Here is a 21,753-nt window from a genome sequence, read left to right as displayed (position 1 = left end):
TTATTGCTTGTTGTTATTCTTTCTATACTGTACATTAATTGTTTCTCATTTACATGAATGGTACCAATAATAAGCTTTTGTGATCAAATATTTCCTCTGAACAAGATGAATGTGTAAAAACTACCCTGGTGGTCTTTTTGATTATAGTTTACCTCGCAGCTGTGTGTACGAGAGGATAAATTGATAGAGCCTGTTCCTCATCCAGCTTTGAGGACAGATATTGGGCCATCTGGCTGCCTGCTTAAAGAGGCCTTGCCAAAGAAGACAGAGATGGGTGTAGCACATGGATAGATCAAGCAAAGCTATCTTTAACCCCAGTATCCATGCAGTGCCATGGCAGCAGTTGGCATATGATTTACTCATGAGTTCCTACTTTGCAGAGGGGGAGGCAGATGCAGCTTGATGCAGTACAAACTCTCAGTGAAATATTCTGTCCTCTGCGTAAATGTTTATATGTTTGTATAAATTGTTGCTTCTTTGGATGTGATGCATTTCTCTTGATTTCCTCTTTATACTCAGCATGGCTTGTATCTCAGAAGATCAAATCTCACAGTGAATCACTGATGCAAGGCTGAAGGCCTCTCAGGAAAATTCCGGCTTCAATGGAAAACCATGCCGGTTAATATGAGTGTTATGCGCTTACACACACGTTCACACTTAGTGCTGCGCTGACAGACTGAGAGCAAGCCAGGCAGCTGTGTTTATCTTCCGACAGACCTTTCCCTACAGAGAGGGCACATTTCACCTCAAGCTCACTTCAACATTATGCTACATGCTAGCATGTAAAGTGTTTGCTGATTTGTCCGTTTTATAGTTGTGTGAAGAAATGGCTCCAGATGTCATCCATCACTTTGTACTTTATTTTAAATTAATATATCTTGCAGGTGAAAAAGCACTGAGAGTAAACATCTGTCTTACGCATACCAACCCCACCCTATTCAAACTTCTCTTTAGCTATGGCAGTAATGAGGAGAAAGACCAGCACATTTGTATGGCGATCTGAGAAAACCAATCAGATGTTGGTGTGACTGCTGAAAATTTCAAAATATAGCATAGTTTGACACCTCAGCTTAAAGGAAGCGTAAATATATTTCGCAAATCAGCATAGAAATATTGTTATTGAATTGTTATTCAGTTGTTAGGTAGCTACAGTATGTGGGCTATAATAACTTATAAAAACTATAATATACTTATATAAATGTGAAATATAATAACTTAATCAGTTGTATCAGACACTGGCTGTGAAAATGTGCACAATGCTACCTGCGCCACGGCCAGAATGTCATTTTTTAAATGCTTTAAACAAGGTTTCTGTACCATATAGAATAGATAATATCAAAAGTTCCCCACGTGTGTTCTGCCACACATATTTGTTGCTGATACTGTTAGAGAATTCATAAGAACTTGCCTGTGAACATGTGTTGCATACCACGTTTCTGTACAAACAGGTAAATCAACTTTCAACAATGGCCACAGCACGTTATCAGACTTCTCTTTTAGAATAGGAGTAGTCCCACTTGGAGTACGTTATACCATCATCCTTGCATGTTTTACAGTGTGATAACTACTTATGTTTTAACCAACACCCTGTAACATTAATACGCTACCTGTCTGCTAGCAAGATAGGTGAGGAAAATGTGCAAATGTCCACACATGCTGTAAATGGCTGTGGTTTCTTGGCAATTTCATTTTTGAAGTTCAGTGTACTGATTCACTGAGTCAGTTAGGTCTCAAATGTAGGTATGGTTTCTTTATTCCAGACCATTAAAAAGTTCTTTTATTTTTTTTTCTATTGTCGTGCCATATCACATATTTAAATGGTACATCAGAGATCTCTAAATGTGATGCCTAGCCATCAATAGCAGGTGTACAGGAGGTCAGCTTCATATACAGTACGTACATAATTATACTACTATTATGCTTATGAGTGGCAAAAGAAAAGAGAAATTGCTAATCGTAACTGTTTGTATTGCAACTAACTGTCAGCCAGATTTTCTTAATGGTGAGAAGCCAGCTATTGCATCTTTTCAAGCATGCATTCCCACTTGCAAAAGAAAGAAGATGCTTGGAAGAGAGGGCTAACTGCCTTAGACTGTTTACATGAACAGACAGACGCCTGTTGCACTAATAAACAAAAGGGAGATGGGAACAAGGCGATTCTTCTCATGCACAAAACAGCTTCTGTTATGCTCTTCCACATTCCTGGCTATTAAAGGCTATATAATTGTTATCTAATGTGGGTTTTGTGGCTAGATGGTGTGTTGATAAGCCATTGCTGTCACAAAAGAACATCAAAGACAGAATGAAGTTTTAGGCAGAATATGGAAAGTTCGATTCAGTGTGGTTCAGTGTGCGGAGTTGTGTGGAGTGATGAATCACGATTTGAGTGAAATGGTGATGCTTCAGAGAGGTGTCTCTGAAGATCTGGTGGGAAATACAATAGTGAATGCATTTCTACCACAGTTAAGCATGGAGGAAGAAGTGTCATGGTGTGGGGAGCCTTTTCAGCTGCTGGTCCTGGTGAGCTGCTTCACTGTGAAAAGTCAGTTAATGCTTTGGAATACAGGAGAATATTGCAGAAAGGCTCGCTTCAGACAATTGAAAAGTCGTTTTCTAAAGAGGAACGATGAAATGTCCTTTTTCAACATGAAAACGTTCCTGCCCACACTGCAATGACCACCAAAAAGTAGCTTGAGAACAAGTCCATCAGGCTCATGTTTTGTCCTGGTCAGAGTCCAGATTTGAACCCTATAGAGAATTTAGTCTCACATTAAACACAAACTAACTGGGAAATATTATTCAGCTACTCATCAACATTGAATGGAATAACACTGACTCTTCTTTCTGTAAAAAGCTGCCCGCAAGTTTACTCACAACGCTGAGACATTTAATGAAATCAAAGGGAAAAGCTATTCCATACTAAGTTACTTAATCTATTTGTTTAATTCTTTAATATCTTTAACTTCCTGACTTGTTGATTTGTTGTCAAGACCATTAAAAGCTTAGTATTTTGCCATTTTGGGCATGGCTCATTTTTTTTCCCCCAGTTAAAAAAAAAAGACAGTGTTGCTTCATATACAGTATTTCAATGGCAGTAATATTGGTCTTAACATAATATTGTAACATATTGTATTGCATATAATTAGTAAATAATGAAAATGAAAGATGATGTAATCTTTGGTCTAAGTTGAATGTATGACACAGTGCCCTACAGCCCTACAGCTATATTGTGAGGTATGATAATAATGCAATATGGATGATAATGCTGGTTAATAGAAATATGCCTACTCTAGTACCAAATATTAAGAGAACACTTGATCGTAAGTTTATCTTTCTTAGTGGCTCCAATAGCTTTCTTTCCTGCAAAAAAAGTAAAGGAGGGAAGCAGAATATCTTTGACTACTACTTCCCTCCTTTACTTTTTTTTTTGCAGGAAAGAAACCTATTAAACCTATAAGAAACCTTAGTGACTCCAATAGGTTTCTTTCCTGAAAAAAAATAGTGGAGGGAAGTAACAAAGGTATTGTACACTTTAGGCAGCCATGCAAGGGTGGAAGTGAATATTTCTCCTGGACATGCACTCGTCCAGTAAATTCCTCAACAGCAATATCTGCGCAGTAATAATACAGAAAGCAGAGCAAAGCCTGACACCAAAAATTCTCCTTAGACGTCATAAAAATGCTGCTGGGAAGTGCATGACTGTGTGCAATTTCATGGTACTACTGTATATAATAATAACAACCTGTGATTTGCACTTTCTTTTGGGTTGTATGGGAAATTTTATACTGTATATGGTAATAATAACCTGTGATTTACACTTTCATTTGGGTTGTATGGGAAATTTTATACTGTATATGGTAATAATAACCTGTGATTTGCACTTTCTTTTGGGTTGTATGGGAAATTTTATACTTTATATGGTAATAATAACCTGTGATTTGCACTTTCATTTGGGTTGTATGGGAAATTTTATACTGTATATGGTAATAATAACCTGTGATTTACACTTTCATTTGGGTTGTATGGGAAATTTTATACTGTATATGGTAATAATAACCTGTGATTTACACTTTCATTTGGGTTGTATGGGAAATTTTATACTGTATATGGTAATAATAACCTGTGATTTACACTTTCATTTGGGTTGTATGGGAAATTTTATACTGTATATGCTAATAATAACCTGTGATTTGCACTTTCATTTGGGTTGTTCCTCTTGATGGATGACCAAGTGGTGCTTCCCCATTTTCAATATAGTCATACTTGTATGTGCTTACTGTCTCTGTTGTCCTTTATGCATTTACATTCTGATATATCGTAGGATAGGTATTCATCATATTGCGTGACAGGTCAGTATGGAAATCCATATGTTTGCTCATGTTTAGGCTTATAACTGTGAAGATAATTTCATCCAGAAATATGTTGTTCTAAGCCTGGAAAAATCCCTAACTTGAAACAGAGAAAAGTACAGTTAAATACTAGTGGGCTTTTTCTCCATTTTAGACATGAGAACCATACATAGTGGAATATAAAAGTCAACTAACAACTGTTTTTTTTTTCATTACTGAAACACAGTTCAGTTTGTAAACTGAAACTGAAAGCAAATAGTGGGAGAAACAAAAGGAATTTAAGCAATTTTTCAGTCACCCCAAATGTAACCAATCAGCCAAGACTATGTGGATTTATTAAGCAGTCTCAAATAGACCTGTTTATACTGCACACACATTATGATTACATGACATTGATTTTGTATTAAATATTGACATATCTTTTGAATTTAAGTAAACAACTCTGAATGCGAAATTCCAGTGTACACCTGGAATAACCTGCAAACTGCAAACAAAAGTGATATTAGTCAGCTTAAGATATAATTTCCACATACTTACGCGTGAATTTCTGCTGCATAGTTCACCTACTGAATGGTCTGTACAGTGGATGTAAAAAGTCTACACACCCCTGTTAATAAGGCAGGTTTTTGTGAAAGTATACAAATAAAGTGAAATACAATCAGAAACTTTTTTTAGGGAAAAAAACAATACAATAACCTAGTTGCATAAGTGTGCACACTCCTAAACTAACACTTTGTTAAAAGAGCTGTTGATATTATTACACCACTCAGTCTTCTTGGGTAAGAGTCTAGCAGTCTAGAGTCTTGACTTGGCGATATTTTCCCACTATTTCTTGCATAAACATTATAGATCAATTGTGAGGGCATCTCTTGGGCACAGCCCGCTTCAGGTCACCCCACAGATTTTTAGTTGGATTGAGGTCTGGGCTCTGGCTAGGCCATTCAAAAACATTGATCTTTTGGGGCAGTTGTGGCCTAATGGTCAGAGGCTTGGACTTGTAACCCGAAGGTGAACCTGAAGGTCATGGGTTCGATTCTCAGGTCCATCAGGGATTGTAGGTGGGGGGAGTGAATGACCAGCGCTCTCTCTCCCAGCCGCAGCAAAAAAAGGCTGCCCACTGCTCCGGGTGTGTGTGTTCACTACTGTGTGTGTGTACTTGGATGGGTTAAATGCAGAGCACAAATTCCGAGTATGGGTCACCATACTTGGCCACAAGTCACTTCATTCCATTGTTGATTTGGATGTATGCTTTGGTTCACTGTCATGCTGAAAGGTTAAATTTCTTTTCATCTTCAGCTTACTAGCAGACACCTGATGGTTTTGCACTAAAATTGACTGGTATTTGTAGATATTCCTGATTCCCTCCACTTTGATAAAAGCCCCAGTTTTAACTGAAGAAAAGCAGCGCTAAAGCTTAATGCAACCACCACCATGCTTCACTGTGGGTATAGTGTTCCTTTGGTGATGTTCTTTTTTTGTGCCAAACGTACCTTTTGGAATTGGGAATTATGGAATTATTACACCTTTATGAATTGGTCTCTTCAGACACATAACACATTTTTCCACATGGTTTGGGGTGATTTAGTTGGGCTTGGAGGTTTTTTGTGAGAAAGGGTTTCCGTCTAGCCACCTACTCTGTAGCCTAGACATGTGAAGAATATGAGAAATTGTTGTCACATGCAGAGAGTAATCAGTACTTGTCAGATATTCCTGCAGCTCCTTTAATGTTGCTGTAGGTCTCTTGGCAGCCTCCCTGGTAAGTTTTTGTCTTGTCCTTTTGTAAATTTGGAGGGATGCCCTGTTTTGGTGATATCAGTGTGGTGCTCGATTTTCTCCACTTGTTCATGATGGCCTTCATGGTGTTCCATGGTACATCTAATGTTTTGGAAATTCTTTGTACCCCTCTTCTGCTCGATATTTTTCAACTAGTGAGATACCATGCATGCTGTGTAAGCGCTTTGCGGACCGTGGCATCAACAGTCAGATGAAACCAAGAAGATATCAAGAAAGTCCTACAGAAACATCTGGTCTTTATATGATGTTAATCAGAATTATTTCATTGACGACAGCTGTGTGATAATTACTTTTGAACATGAGATTGAATATGATTGGTTCATTCTGAACACACCCACATCCCCAATTATAAAAGGGTGTGCATACTTATGCAACCAGGTTATTGTAACATTTTTATTTTTCCTATTTTTTCCCTAAAATATGTCTGATTGTTTTTCACTTAATTTTTATACATTATAATTTCACATTAAGGGTGGAAAAAGATGATTTATCTGACATGCTTTATCTTGGATTCAATTTTACTTCACAAAAACTATTTTATCAGGGCTGTGTAGACTTTTTATATCCACTGTACATATGCTAATGCAGATATGACCTGTGTAAGCTGTAACAAACCATTTTGTTTTCCATTTGCAGGACCTGAATCTGACCCTATACCATAACAACCCTGATCTCACAGAGTGCTTTCAGCTTTCTGTGCTTCCATGGATCCCCTGCATCTACCTGTGGCTGGTCTTCCCTTTTTACTTCATTTACCTCAAGTTGAACAACAGAGGCTATATTATGATGTCTATATTAAACAGAATAAAAACGGTAAGGGTTGCATGGCTGTATGCAGAACTTCTGGCAGATATGGTAATTGAGACTTGCAAAATCTTTTATACCTCCTTGCTCCATTATTGCAAAACACTCTCTAGACTACAATACATTCAGTATTACATTACATCATATCACATTCTCACACAAAACAACCGTTTTGTCCATGTCTCCCTCTCTCCTGCTGTATTCAATACAAATCCTTCCTCCTCACCGACACAGCGTCTAGCTGAACTCTTCCTTCTTTATATTCCTACCTGTTGAGGTCATTTGATTCCAGTTTACTCCCATTCCCTAGATTTAGACTTCTCTTCATGGGTGCAGACCAGTCAGCTGTGGAATTCACTCCCACAGAGCCTCTGTGATAGCTCACCTTCTGTATATTCCAGTCTTCTGTATATAAGATCTGCATTTTACTCCCTCTTATACAGCCACTTTAGTGATTTTCACTAATCATGCTATTCATTTTATTTTCTTATTGTCTTGATCATGAGAATTGTGCGTTGTTGTTTGGTTTTATAAGCGACTTTGAGTATAAGAAAGGTGGTATTTAAAATTAAATGTATTATCATCATGCATTATACTACTGTTTTCAGTATATTACCATAGGCTTGTGATTAAATGTCTTCACTCTGTCACTCTTTTTTTCCTCTGTGTGCAGGTGTTTGGCTTGATTTTATGGATTGTGTGCTGGACAGACCTCTTTGCCTCGTTCAGTGAAATGGAGCAGGGGATTTTCAGACCTCCAATATACTTTGTTACTCCATTAGTACTTGGCATGACTATGGTAATTATAGAAACATTTGGATAATTCTGTCATTTCAGAATCAGAATCTGTATTTGCCAAGTACAAAAATTACAATACACAAATGTACACTATATTACCAAAAGTATTCGGTCACCCATCCAAATGATCAGAATCAGGTGTCCTAATCACTTGGCCTGGCCACAGGTGTATAAAATCAAGCACTTAGGCATGCAGACTGTTTTTACAAAAATTTTGAAAGAATGGGCCGCTCTCAGGAGCTCAGTGAATTCCAGCGTGGAACTGTCATAGGATGCCACCTGTGCAACAAATCCAGTCGTGAAATTTCCTCGCTCCTAAATATTCCACAGTCAACTGTCAGCTTTATCATAACAAAATGGAAGAGTTTGGGAACAACAGCAACTCAGCCACGAAGTGGTAGGCCACATAAACTGACGGAGAGGGGTCAGCGGATGCTGAAGCGCATAGTGCAAAGAGGTCGTCGACTTTCTTCAAAGTCAATTGCTACAGAGCTCCAAACTTCACGTGACCTTCAGATTAGCCCAAGTACAGTACGCAGAGAGCTTCATGGAATGGGTTTCCATGGCCGAGCAGCTGCATCCAAGCCACACATCACCAAGTGCAATGCAAAGCGTCGGATGCAGTGGTGTAAAGCACGCCGCCACTGGACTCTAGAGCAGTGGAGACGCGTTCTCTGGAGTGATGAATCACGCTTTCCATCTGGCAATCTGATGGACGAGTCTGGGTTTGGAGGTTGCCAGGAGAACGGTACATTTCGGACTGCATTGTGCCGAGTGTGAAATTTGGTGGAGGAGGAATTATGGTGTGGGGTTGTTTTTCAGGAGTTGGGCTTGGCCCCTTAGTTCCAGTGAAAGGTACAACCTTGTGGGAACAGTTTGGAGCGGGCCCCTTCCTCTTCCAACATGACTGTGCACCAGTGCACAAAGCAAGGTCCATAAAAACATGGATGACAGAGTCTGGTGTGGATGAACTTGACTGGCCTGCACAGAGTCCTGACCTGAACCCGATAGAACACCTTTGGGATGAATTAGAGCGGAGACTGAGAGCCAGGCCTTCTCGACCAACATCAGTGTGTGACCTCACCAATGCGCTTTTGGAAGAATGGTCAAAAATTCCTATAAACACACTCCTCAACCTTGTGGACAGCCTTCCCAGAAGAGTTGAAGCTGTAATAGCTGCAAAAGGTGGACCGACATCATATTGAACCCTATGGGTTAGGAATGGGATGGCACTTAAGTTCATATGTGAGTCAAGGCAGGTGACCGAATACTTTTGGTAATATAGTGTACATCAGCCAATCAGCCAATCATGTGGCAGCAGAGCAATGCATAAAATCATGCAGATACAGGTCAAGAGCTTCAGTTTATGTTCACATCAAACATCAGTATGGGGACAAAATGTGACCAAGCCACATTTTACACCTGCTAATGTCCAGGTTGTGTGAGCTTGTGTCCACTGTAGCCTCAGATTCCTGTTCTTGACTGACAGCAGTGGAACCCAGTGTGGTGTTTTACTGTTGTAGCCCATGCACCTCAAGGTTTGTCATGTTGTGCTTTCTAAGATGCTTTTCCGCACACTATAGTTGTAAAGAGTGGTTGTTTGAGTTACTGTCGACTTCCTGTCTTCTCAAACCAGTCTAGTCATTCTCCTCTCACCTCTTGCATCAACAAGTCATTTTTGCCCACAATACTGATGCTCACTGGATATATTCCCCCCATTCTGATGTTTGATGCAGACATTACCTGAGGCTCTTGACCTGTATCTGCGTGATTTTATGCATTGGTCTGTTGCCACATGATTGCACGAATGTACAGGTGTACCGGTTTTCCTATTAAAGTGACTAGTGAGTGAAAATGTACAATGTATTCTGTTCAATATAATTTCAGTATAATAACATAAAACTCAGCTTTGCCTTTCCTACTGAACCCAATATTTCCATATCTGTATGTGACTCTGTCTCACTCCACTCTCTCTCTCTTTCTGACAGCTATTAGCCACCTTTCTTATCCAGTTTGAGCGTCTGAAAGGGGTGCAGTCCTCTGGAGTGCTTTTTATATTTTGGGTGATCTCCGTACTGTGTGCCATCGTGCCTTTTCGCTCAAAGATCCTTCAGGCCCGCCAAGAGGTTCGCACCAATTTAGTTTTTTTTACACCTAAAGCACAGTTGCAGCTTGAATTAAATATATTACAAATGTGCCTGATCATATAAGCTTATTCCCCAGTTGACAAAACAGAACTGTAGCTTTTGCTTTTCTCCATCTCCTTTATTTCACTCTCTCACAATTTAATTAAAGCCCCTGTCAACTTAATTGAATGATTTGCTTCTTATCTACAGTTCTCTGGTGAGTTTACTATCAAATGCAAAAGAAAGAGCAGTGGGGGTTCTTCAGTTGACATAGTTTGCATCTGGTAGCAATTTGTATGATTCTGTAGAGACCTTTTTTTTTGCAGTAGTTTATCTGTGGTCATGATCAGTAATTCTGTCGTGGTTTTTTTTTTTTTTTTTTATGAGGAATAGAGCAGGACTTAGTGGTTTATGATAATTGCAATGTTCAGCAGTCACTTGAAATATCTGTGCTTAGTGCTATAAAAGACAGGAAAAACAAAATGCACAAAACCAAACTTTATGGTGCTTTTGGTGCCTTTCGAAAAACACTATGCCCCTAGAGCTATGTACAGCATACACCCTGCAACATTTTTGGAATTTCAAACCATCACTTGTTGTCATTCCTACAGTCACTTTAAAAAAAATTCTTTTTTGTTAATGCTTATTATGTAACAGAGCTGCTGAATTATCAAATCTGATTGGCAAGAAGGTATAACCCAGGCCAAAAAAACTTCCGAACCAGTGTACTGTACCTTTATTTTTGCATCATCCAATACACTGTACTTTTGTCTTGAATGAAAACATATTCCCACTGGTTTGTATGAACTAGACAAATAGAGGAAGGTCAGACATTGGGTAGGGTGAAGAGCAGGAAGAGAAGGATTTCCTTGTGTTTGAAATACTGTTAATAAATGTGATGGCGAAATGAAAGGCTATTTCTTTTTATCCAGGATGATATTAAAGACAAACTGCGGTTCACAACATTCTACATGTATTTTGGCCTCGTGATGGGAGAACTCATTCTGTCCTGCTTCAGTGAGAAGCCTCCACACTTCTCCAGCGCAGTCACAGATCCTGTAAGTGTGGGTGTGTGGGGTTTGTACTATTAATTTGGTCAGTGAATTTTATACGTATGGGTTCAGATGATATGTTCAGTAATGCACATGCTGAAGTGATTATACTCATTTTATTTATTTTCTAGAATCCATGTCCAGAATCATCTGCTGGCTTCCTCTCAAGAATGACCTTTTGGTGGTTTACAAGGTAGAAACCATGTTTATTCTGGGCCATAGGTTTACACCAATGTAGTGTGTCAAATACTTTGTTCTTTCTTTGATGTTTTCTCTTAGCAATTGTGCTTGACGCTCTGTACAGACTGAGTGATCAGATTTAGTTACAGAAAACTTGAATAACTAAGGTCATTATCACTGTAGTTATTAACTGTATCAGCAATGTCAAAGAGGAGTGCAAGTATTACTGGGCGTTGCTGCTGCAGCTTAGATAGAGAAATGATTTGCAAACATTAGCATTTGTTGTCGCAGAGGCTGGGCCAGATATTAACCTTTAACCACCACACCATGGCCTCCGGGTAAGAAAACAATAGAGGTGGTATAATACCAGTACATAAAAACCTGTAGCTCACAATGTCTTGATGCCAGTACCCAAATAGCTGCCCACAAACTTTTTTTAATTTGCACCCAACTAGTAGCATGATTGTCTATATAGTGTCATAATTCCAAAAAAATTCAAAAGCTTACATTTAACCTATCCTATAAATAAACATCAGTGACCAACCACCAAATATTGCTGTTCAGCTACCTGAACTCATCTTTAGGTTTCGTTCCAGTATACAGTGATGGAAATATACATCTATTTAGCTTTTCTAGTTTTACTCCTCTTCTTTTCAAAAATATTAAGATATAAGAATCACATATTATTCAACCAGTCAGCACATGAGAAGTTACGCTACGATTAAATCTACAGTGTGCATCAATGCATAATCTCCCTTGACTGTCTGAACTCAATCCTTCATCTGACCTATTTAGCTTAACCTTGTTTTTTATTTGTTTAGTGAATGTGTGAGTCTGATATGTGTTTCTGTTTCCCAGCATGGCAATAAAAGGCTACAAATCTCCACTGGAAAACAAAGACCTGTGGTCCCTGAACAAGGATGACAGCTCAGAGGTGGTGGTACCCAAACTCCTCAAGGAGTGGGAAGTGGAAAAGTCTAAAGTACATAGGTATGCTGTGGCTCAGTGCCGTCTGCACAGAGTGGATGTGTTCGAGTGTCAGTTCTCTCAAAACAAATAGCTTCAAGATCATACTTGCTGAAAAAAATACAGTCTACCACATTTTATAGTGTTACAGCCTAGGACTGAATGTCATGAATTTACATAAAATAGCCTATAATATTTAAGTGGGGGAAGAATCTGAATGGTTTGCAAAATTATTTACAAATGAAAAAGTAAAAGTTAAGTATTTACATCTGTTAGCTGAATGGAGTTGGCCTGTGTGCAGTTAAAGTGTCACATGGAAAAAGGGAAAGAATATGGTACAGCCACGACTTTGCCAAAAATGGTAGTGACTAGATAAGGAAGGCATTAGTTATAGAGCAACCAAGAGGCCAAGGGTAACTCTGAAGGAGCTGGAGAGAACCACAACTCAGATGAGAGAAGCTGTTCACAGGACAACTATTAGCCACCTTTCTTATCCAGTTTGAGCGTCTGAAAGGGGTGCAGGGAGTGCTTTTTATATTTTGGACGATCTCTGTACTCTGTGCCATCTTGTCTTTCGTCTCGAAGATCCTTCCGGCCTGCCAGGAGGTTCGCACCAATTTAGTTTTTGTCAACATCTAAAGCACAATTGCAGCTTGAATTAAATATATTACAAATGCGCCTGTTCATATATGCTTATTCCCCAATTGACAAAACAGAAATGTAGTGTTGTAGTACTATTAATAAAGTGTCACATGGAAAAATGAAAAGAATATGGTACAGCCACGACTTTGCCAAATGGTAGTGACTAGATAAGAACGGCCTTCGTATTGGGGGAACCAAGAGGCCACGGGTAACTCTGAAGGAGCTAAAGAGAACCACAACTCAGATGAATGAAGCTGTTCACAGGACAATCACAGCCTTGATACTCCACAAAGCTGGGCTTTATGGAAGAGTGGAAGAAGAAAACCATTATTGAAAAAAAAGCCACATGAAATCCTGGAGAGTAAGCAACCATGTGGAAAAATAACTTTTTTGCCTTGGGACAAAGCACTGCATTTGGTGAAAACCAAACACTGCTCATCACCCTGAGAGCACCATCCATGTAGTGAAATATGATGGTGGTAGCGTTACGTTGTAGGGATGCATTACTTCAGCAAGGACTGGGAAACTGTTGAATGAAAGATGGATGTAGCCAAATACCACGCACTCCTAGAAGAAAACCTGCTCAAGTCAGCCAGAGACATGAGACTAGGGCAGAGGTTCAACTTCCAATTGGGCATTGACCCTAAGAATACTGCCAAAGTTACTCTGGAGTAGAAGAATGTCAAGAACCTGAATGGCCCAGTCAAACCCCAGACCTCAATCTGATTGAGAATCTGTGGCAGGACGTACTAACAGTCTCCATCCAATCTGACAGTGTTTGAGCAATTTTGTCAAGAAGAATGAGCAAAAATATCAAGATTCACAGGTGCAAGGCTGATAGACATTGTAGCTACGTATAAATATAGCCAAAGGTGGTTCTACTACCTATAAGAATTCACCCATTCACCAACTTTCTGCTTTTTTGTTTAATTAACCTTTGTGTCACAATGAAAATATGTTGCACATTTCAATTCCAGGTTGTAACACTACCAAATCAGGAAATGTTCAAGGGGATGGATACATGCATGGCATTATTAGTACATGATATGAAAAGATGCTGGAGGCAAAAACAGGAGTCACGAATAAGTCTTGGATGTTAGGTGGCCAACACTGATCATTCTCGTATTTGTTGTTTGAAAACACCAAAATCTGATCAAAGATTAAAATTCATTTTTAAATGCTGCAGATGGGCAAACAGAATGCAGTGCATAATAATTCTGCATTAATGTGTAAAAAAAAAAAAAAAAAGAAGAGTATTCCATGTTTCATGTATTGCAAAGTCTTATTAAAAATGACTGAAACGGTTTATCAAGGTAGAAAGTAGAAAGTGGTGAGTGGCATTGCTGCACTTATGATTTCATAGTCAGGGAGAAAGTAAGGTGAAAGCAGAAGCCTACGAGAATGCTGTCTCATTTCAGATCTAAGGGACTTTCATCTTTTCCTAGTGCATGAATAAAGGTGGCTACAACTCTTTATAGAGCTTTCTTGTTTGCTTTTTGGCACTTGGTTTCCTTTCTTTTTTATCCATAGTGGTAGGAAATGTCTGCTTGTGCCTTCTGCTACAGTCACAATATAACCTATTGTGCAAATGTTCCTTTGGTTTTAAAAGCTAATTTGGTGCACTTGACGCTCCCATCAACTTGAGCCCAAATAACTGTTGCAATGTTCCTCTTTCACTTTTATAGCCAACCTTTTCTGTTCTCTGCTAAGCATTGTCATGTTCTCCCTTGGCACACATTTCTAATATTGACTTTTGTTATCATGTCTTTTCAGGCCACCAGCTTCTAAAAACCATTTGAACAACATTCTGAACCTCTTTTAGATATGCATTTGACTAGATATATTGTATACACAGGGTTTTTTTAGTGTAAATACTCACTTTTTTAATCATATACAAGAAAACAATTCTTATTGTGGAAAGGATGCAAAAAGGTAATTGGAAATATCCTTGTTCTTCCCATTCAACGTTCAATGCTAAGATTTCATGTGTTATTTCGACCCCTACAGCTATTGAAACAGTTCCAAAGAAATTTCCCTAAAAGATGCCTTTTATCACGTGACATTTCCATAGGAAACTGTTAACTGTTCTAAAAAAAAATACACCACAGTTACAAGCTAAGCAGTTCCTCATGACCACTGCTCTGTGAATAACTCCCACAGGTCTGCACAGGAAATGAATGGGCAGGCCGTATACTCTAAAGCTGAGTCAGAGAGCAACCACGTGGGTGTAAATCCTGAGGAGGTGGAAGTGCTACTCTCCAAGAAGAAGGAGTCACAGCAACCTTCCTTCCTACGTGCCCTAATCAGAGCCTTTGGGCCCTACTTCCTCATTGGCTCAGCCTTCAAGCTGCTACAGGATATCATCGTCTTCATCAACCCTCAGCTGCTCAGGTGAAAAGCAGGGATGGCATTGAGGGCCAGTAATTTATGACAGGGAAGAGAGTGTTGTGTGAAGAGTTACAGCTATGTACTGAAAGGCAGAAGCGATAAATGGTGTTTGATCAGCCTTATCTTGGAGTCATTTATCAGTGGCTGTCAGCAGCTCTGTAGCGTTGCTGGGTTTCCTGTGATGCTGCTATCTACTTAAATATTAGATATTAGAGTTGCATCAATGGGGACTAATGAAATGGCACAAAAAGGACAGTTGGGAGGGAACAGATGTTGCAGCACTATATGAATACTTAAAATTGATAAGCGCCTGCATGGTGTTCATGGTGCTAACTGCTTTTGAACCTACTTTTAGAACATACATTGTATTTTTGAACAATTGACCTACTTATTTCATAAAAGTTTGTATTAACAATAGGAACGTACATTGTATTTAATGTAACTCTAATCAACAATTCCATATACTCTCACCATTCTCTTCATTAGGAATATCTACTTTTAGAAAATGACCTTCGCGTATGCAATAAACATGCATTTACCTTCGGCTTGTTTGCGTGATGTAAACACAGAGCTGCATATGCCGATTAGATGGTCAGCATGAGCACAATGCTGGCTTGTCCTCTGCTGCTATTTCTTTTTGTTTTTTCACAGCCATAAGCCTGTAGGGAATTTGAGTCATTTGCAAAGCAAAGGCCAAATGCAAATTTGTTTTATCTCGGCACATTTCCTTCCTAAGGTGTTTGTGAATGTATGACCAGAGATATTGTACAATTGGTCAGGCTTGTTTCCAGTGCTCTGATGTTCCTACATATTTGGCAAAGCTACAACTAGGCTATGTTTAGTGTATGAGCGAGCACCAGATGAGAATATAAAAACATTTCCGTGTACTAAGCAAATAACTAAAAATTTGCCTGTTCACAGCTCACGTACATAATGAAGGTCTAAAAGCATAATCATAAACATTTTATTGTAGAACACTTTAATGAAGTCTTCGGTCAAAGGCGTTTGCAAATTAAGCTTTAAATTGTAAAGTGTAAATTATCCTTTCAATGATGGGACCATTTTTTCAGAAAGGAGAATTATGGTTATTTGTTGCCAGCATAGTCAAGCTAAACACACTAACCACACAAGTGATGGCACATGGATAACACAGAGAAAGCACAAGTAATCAGAATTGATTCTATCTGTATTGCTCCAGTGTTTGAAACTTGGTTAAAACAACATTTCATTTTTGGTCAAACTTTTCACATGTCTGTCTCATCCTAACATTTTTATTATTAGAGTATAACAAGTTGTAATTTTGAATTCACATTATACATTCACCATCCACTTTATTAGGAACACCTGTATACCTGCATATTCATCCTATTAATTAATCAGCCAATCATGAGTTAGTAGCACAGTGTATAAAATCATGATGATGCAGGTCAAGAGCTGTAGTTAATGTAATGTTCATATCAACCATCAGAATGGAGTAAATATGTGATGTTACTGTGGCATGGTGGTTGGTGCCAGACAGCCTTCTTTGAGGATTTCAGAAACTGCTGATCTCCTGGGATTTTCACACACAATAGTCCCTAGCATTTATACATAATAGTGTGAAAAAATAAAAACCATCCTGTGAGCAGCAGTTCTGTGAGCCTTGTTGATGAGAGAGGTCAGAGGAGAATGGCCACTCTTTACAACTGTGGTGAGCAGAAAAGCATGTCAGAATGCACAGTATGTCGAACCTTGAGGCAGTAAATGGCAGCCAAGTACAGGAATCTGAGTTTGGCACATGCTCACCGAAACTGGACAGTTTTATGTTTCTTTTTCAACTGTGCAGTGAATAGTCACATATTTTACACATTTACTGGCACAATTCAATAATTGTCTTTAGACTTTTATCATAAGTGATTTTTGAGTAAATGGGTTTTCTGTTCTTTTCTTACTGCAGTCTGGTGTGTTAAAATATTTGTTTGTCATAATCTCCCACATGCGATAGATGCAGTGGATAAAGATTAGCTGGAACATGCCTGTAACTTGCTTATGCCACTTATTGTGACTGTCAGGATGCTGATTGCGTTCACCAAAAACAAGAATGTGCCATCGTGGTGGGGCTTCGCTCTGGCCTTCCTCATGTTTGGTTGTGCCCTGCTGCAGACACTCATCCTGCATCAGCACTTTCAGTACTGCTTCGTTACAGGCATGAGGCTGCGCACAGCTATCATCGGTGCCATCTACAGAAAGGTACATGTATACACACACACATACACACACACACACAAAATCCCTGCTTACTGATGATAATCTCAGACTAAAATTCTTGCTGATATGAATCAGATTCATCCACTACTCTTATAGAAAGCAGCTGTTTGTGAAATAGCTCAAGGCTAGCATGAAGCCTTTTATTTAAAAACATAAATGCCAATGTCACTCATGTCTTTATGGTGAGCTTTAAATGCTCTGAACCATCAGGTAAGACTACATTTAAAAATATCAGAAACCTGATTGACTTAGTATGTTCACTAAATAGAGCTAGAGTGGTGTGTCATGCCTTGAATGAATGCGTGAGTAATGAAAAAGGCACCTGTCCTGGTGTGGGTGAAGGGATAGGTGTGGATCTTTTACCCTGCTACAGTGCACTTTCACCCAGTGATGTGGGATTGTGTTGAAGCTGAAGATACGCCTCCTTGATTTATACACCATGTTTACAGAGAGATGAAAAGATAATAAAAGACGTTGCTTTCAAGAGAATTTGAATATTAATCTCACTGATCCAATCTACTTACAAAACAGAAGGAGATTAGTTGGTTTTAATGGTTTTAATGGGTTGGAGTGCAGTTTTAGCAAAGTAAAATACATATACATGAGTTATGCAGTAATAGATACCGGCACACTGAAGGCTCCCCTTGAGGATTACAACACTTCTGAATATGAAGCAATGAGAAGTTGTAGGGATGACTAATGTGAAATTAATGTAGATACTGTAGCGTCCGGCCTTTTTTATTGAAGAAAGGATGTTGAATGTAGTACAATAGAATGTTTTATTACAATTATGCTACAGTGAATGATAGTTTCCTTTCATTTAAAAAATACCCTTGCTGAATTTTACAACTATACTTTTGAACTTTATACTGATTTATATGCACTGACATGCTGTGTCATGTCAGTGAGTGAGATTTGCACAAGTTTCATCACTTCTTATTATACACCCAATACGTTGTTTCTGACAGGTCTGAAGTAAACCTAGGGGAGGGACTGGGTGTGGTGGTGAGGGGGATTAGTTGATACAGTTGTGGTTACCTGTTTGTCAAGCTTTTATCTTAACTCATTGGTTTCTTTTAGGTTACTGCTGCTCTGCCCTCTCTCCTGACTCCAAACCAAAGTGCGAACAGTCTTATTTTTTGTTTTATTTTATTATTTTTTAGAATAATCACTTGTTATAATCCCAGTACTACAGTCCCCTCTGAAACTACTGGAATGGCAAGGCCAGTTCTTTTGTTTTTACTAAACACTGAAGACATTTGGGTTTGAGATCAAAAGATGAATATTAGATGCCATATTCTAAGTTGTTTAACCCATCTAGATCAGGAGATGAAAGCTGAAATTGTGTTCTTTCGTCTCGTATTCATCTTTTGATCTCAAACCCAAATGTCCTCATTGGCCTTGCCATCCCAATACTGTATATCACGGCTGGACAAATGATAAATCCATTACCTAGCTCATCAGACAAAATAAATCCCCAGTGTGCTTGCAAAGTCCCATGTTTTGGTGGCCCAGAAATTGGGCCAGAAAATTGTAGCTAACTTATAGCCAGCTTAACTAGTTAATTAATTAAGTGTATTCATAGAAACTGATATGATGTAGCACTTTGTGTTTGCAGCTTCAAAAAGTCACCAAGTCACTGCCCAGTGTTTCCGCTACGAGATGTAGTGTACTGACTTCGCATCACAAGGAGAACTATTATTTGTCGGGTTATCTGGAATCTGGATTATTTATTTTCTATCATAAAGTTTAACTGCGAGGTGACTGTGTGTTGTGCCAGCAGAAGAGTTATATGACAGCTATGTCAGTGTTTCCACATACTGTACCTGCATGTTCCTGATCCTGGAAAGATCTTCTGTCATTTGTACATGGTAATTAAGCTGGCTAGTAAAAAACTCTCTACATCCAACCTTATTGCTGTGATGCTGACTCTGTTTGTGCAGTCGCTGGTCATTACTAATGAAGCGAAGCGTTCTTCCACTGTGGGAGAGATCGTTAACTTGATGTCCGTGGATGCTCAGCGCTTTATGGACCTCACCACGTTCCTGAACATGCTGTGGTCTGCACCGCTGCAGATCATACTGGCTCTCTTCTTCCTCTGGCAGGTCAGTAATTCAGCCCCCTCACCTTTTTGCTCTAAAGCTAATTTTTATAACAGGCTCAACAAAAAGCAGAAAATCTGCAGAGACTAGAAGTAGGAGGTTATCCTGAATGTGCATGAACCTCAAAATGTTCTTTTACAACATTCATTTCATCATGTTTCTTACTCCCAGTAAGAAGTCTATAAAGTCACAGTTTATTGCAATTTGTCTCTAAATGAGGATTATAATAGTCACGGTTGTAGAGCATGGAGCATCCATGAGCATTAATGCACATTTTGACATATTATGCAATAACCGAAAAGTGCTTACTGAAAAGTGCAAATGCTACATGTTAGATCTTGCTAGATAAGAAACATCAAAATCAGGGTCTTATTTTTTACTGATCTTTTTGCCATCTGTTTTTTTTTTTTTTTTCTTCTCAACCTTGTAGACTCTGGGCCCCTCTGTCCTGGCAGGTGTTGCTGTTATGGTTCTCCTAATTCCTTTTAATGCTGTGATTGCCATGAAAACCAGAGCATACCAGGTCTCTTCTCCTTTCTTTCTGTCTGCCAACTGCCAAGTGATGTAGAGATTAATATTTGTTTGCTGAGCACAAGCTTTGCCGTGTTGAAATGTTTGTGGTTTGTGGTAAACTCTTCATGCCTCAGTGTGCTGTAAGGCTGTGTTTCGATCACATAACAAACATAGCAAAGCCGCTAAGGGAAATTCTTAACCAAAACAGCATCTTTTCGTATTAGGATGGGTTATTGAGCTGCTCAGCATCACATTTAAACTGCAAATACACTGCTATAGAAAAGAAAATGTTCCCTTGCAACATCTAATGAACCTCTTTTAGAAGTTCAGTAAACCTACTTCAGGTGTTCATTTTAGCTGTTTTATGGTCTGCAGGTGGAGCAGATGCAGTACAAAGATGCTCGCATCAAGGTGATGAATGAAATCCTGAACGGGATGAAAGTGCTGAAGCTCTACGCCTGGGAGCACTCCTTCAAGGAGAAGGTCCTACAAATTCGGCAAAAGGAGCTCGACGTGCTGCGCAAGTCTGGCTACCTTAGTGCCCTGTCTGTCATGGCCTGGACAAGCGCCCCCTTTCTGGTGGGTGTAAAGATCCAGTTATTATAATTACAGGGATGGAGTAAAGCTGTTTGCGTAGAAATTAGACACAGTGCACTTAGATTGCAAATTTATTTGTCATAGTGTGGTAGTTGGTAATGGTATAGCAAGGATATAACAGGGAAAGCTTGGGAGATCTAGAAATTACAAGAAAGGAAATACTTGGAAAAAGAGAGACTGAATAAAATCCCTTGGAAAAGTAATGATGGCCTAGAAAAGTGTAAATATGGACTATTTAGCCATAGATTCCATATTTTAGTATATTTTTAGCTGAGGAGCAGACACACTAAGGAAAACGATATGCTAAAATACATGACTATATTCTTAGATGTCAGTTCTCAATTTCATCATCATGTTACAGAGTCAACTTTTGTAGTTTGGAGAGCTTTTGTGTCAGTGTTGACATATGAATACTACATGGGAGCGACTGGTAAAGCAAAGAAACCTTCGTTTATATTGATTGGCTGTAGGTTTTTCAGTTTAAAGCCTTATTTGAAGCTTATTTTGAGGCAGAACATTGTCTATAGCCTTTCATATAATGCTTATAGTCTGGCTTCTGGTCAAATTCTTCTTCTTTTTTTTTTTTTTTGTTATTTGGTGGTGGTGGATTGAGGGGGTGTATCTCCAACAGTGAGTGTGTTTATATACTTCGCTTCTAATATACACTGTGAATAAAACATTTGGACAGATTTGACTGAATATACTGTGTACAGTATTTTCATTGTCTTAAAGACATGATGATAAAAACAATAAGTATTTGTTTAAAGAAATAGTTCTTACCTAAAACAAGTAATTATGACTGAAATTGTTTCCCCAACCAAGTAATTTTCATTTAGGATAATTTAGGACAAACAGCCAACAAGTGCTCAACTGTTTGGGAATTTTAAGATGTTTTGGCTCCCTCATAAAGCTGGTTGAGAAGATGCCAAGAGTGTATGCAAGCTTCATCAGGAATACTTTGAAGAATTTAAAATATAAAATAGCTTTGATTTGTTTGACACTGTTCTCGATCCCTGCATAATTGTATCTGTGTTACCTGAGAGCGTTAATGTCTTCCTTATTGTTCTAAAATAGTAGAAAAAAATGAAGAAAACCTTTTATAAGTAGGAGTGCCCAAAACCTTTGATCTTGGTGGTGTGTAACAGTGAGTAAGCATATATATTTCACTTCTAATACTTCTAATATGTGAGGAAAT

The 21,753-nt window shown here is 38.7% G+C and overlaps 1 protein-coding gene across 4 annotated transcripts in view; it reads left to right on the top strand.

The window, feature by feature from the left end:
- The window catches only part of abcc3 (ATP-binding cassette, sub-family C (CFTR/MRP), member 3), a 53,706-nt gene that overhangs the window by 11,556 nt on the left and 20,397 nt on the right, over positions 1–21,753 (top strand). For all 4 annotated transcript variants that reach the window (XM_026915886.3, XM_026915887.3, XM_053238701.1 and 1 more), the window contains exons 2-12: positions 6,780–6,956; positions 7,621–7,746; positions 9,734–9,871; positions 10,804–10,929; positions 11,055–11,116; positions 11,962–12,093; positions 14,872–15,102; positions 17,151–17,328; positions 19,290–19,451; positions 19,879–19,971; positions 20,337–20,540. In XM_026915886.3, the coding sequence (XP_026771687.3) occupies positions 6,780–6,956; positions 7,621–7,746; positions 9,734–9,871; positions 10,804–10,929; positions 11,055–11,116; positions 11,962–12,093; positions 14,872–15,102; positions 17,151–17,328; positions 19,290–19,451; positions 19,879–19,971; positions 20,337–20,540 (1,629 nt within the window). The remainder of the gene's footprint in view (positions 1–6,779; positions 6,957–7,620; positions 7,747–9,733; positions 9,872–10,803; positions 10,930–11,054; positions 11,117–11,961; positions 12,094–14,871; positions 15,103–17,150; positions 17,329–19,289; positions 19,452–19,878; positions 19,972–20,336; positions 20,541–21,753) is intronic.

Source organism: Pangasianodon hypophthalmus, chromosome 12, assembly GCF_027358585.1.
Source record: "Pangasianodon hypophthalmus isolate fPanHyp1 chromosome 12, fPanHyp1.pri, whole genome shotgun sequence".
In the NCBI taxonomy this organism is placed as follows: Eukaryota; Metazoa; Chordata; class Actinopteri; order Siluriformes; family Pangasiidae; genus Pangasianodon; species Pangasianodon hypophthalmus.
This window is presented reverse-complemented; position numbering and strand designations above follow the sequence as displayed.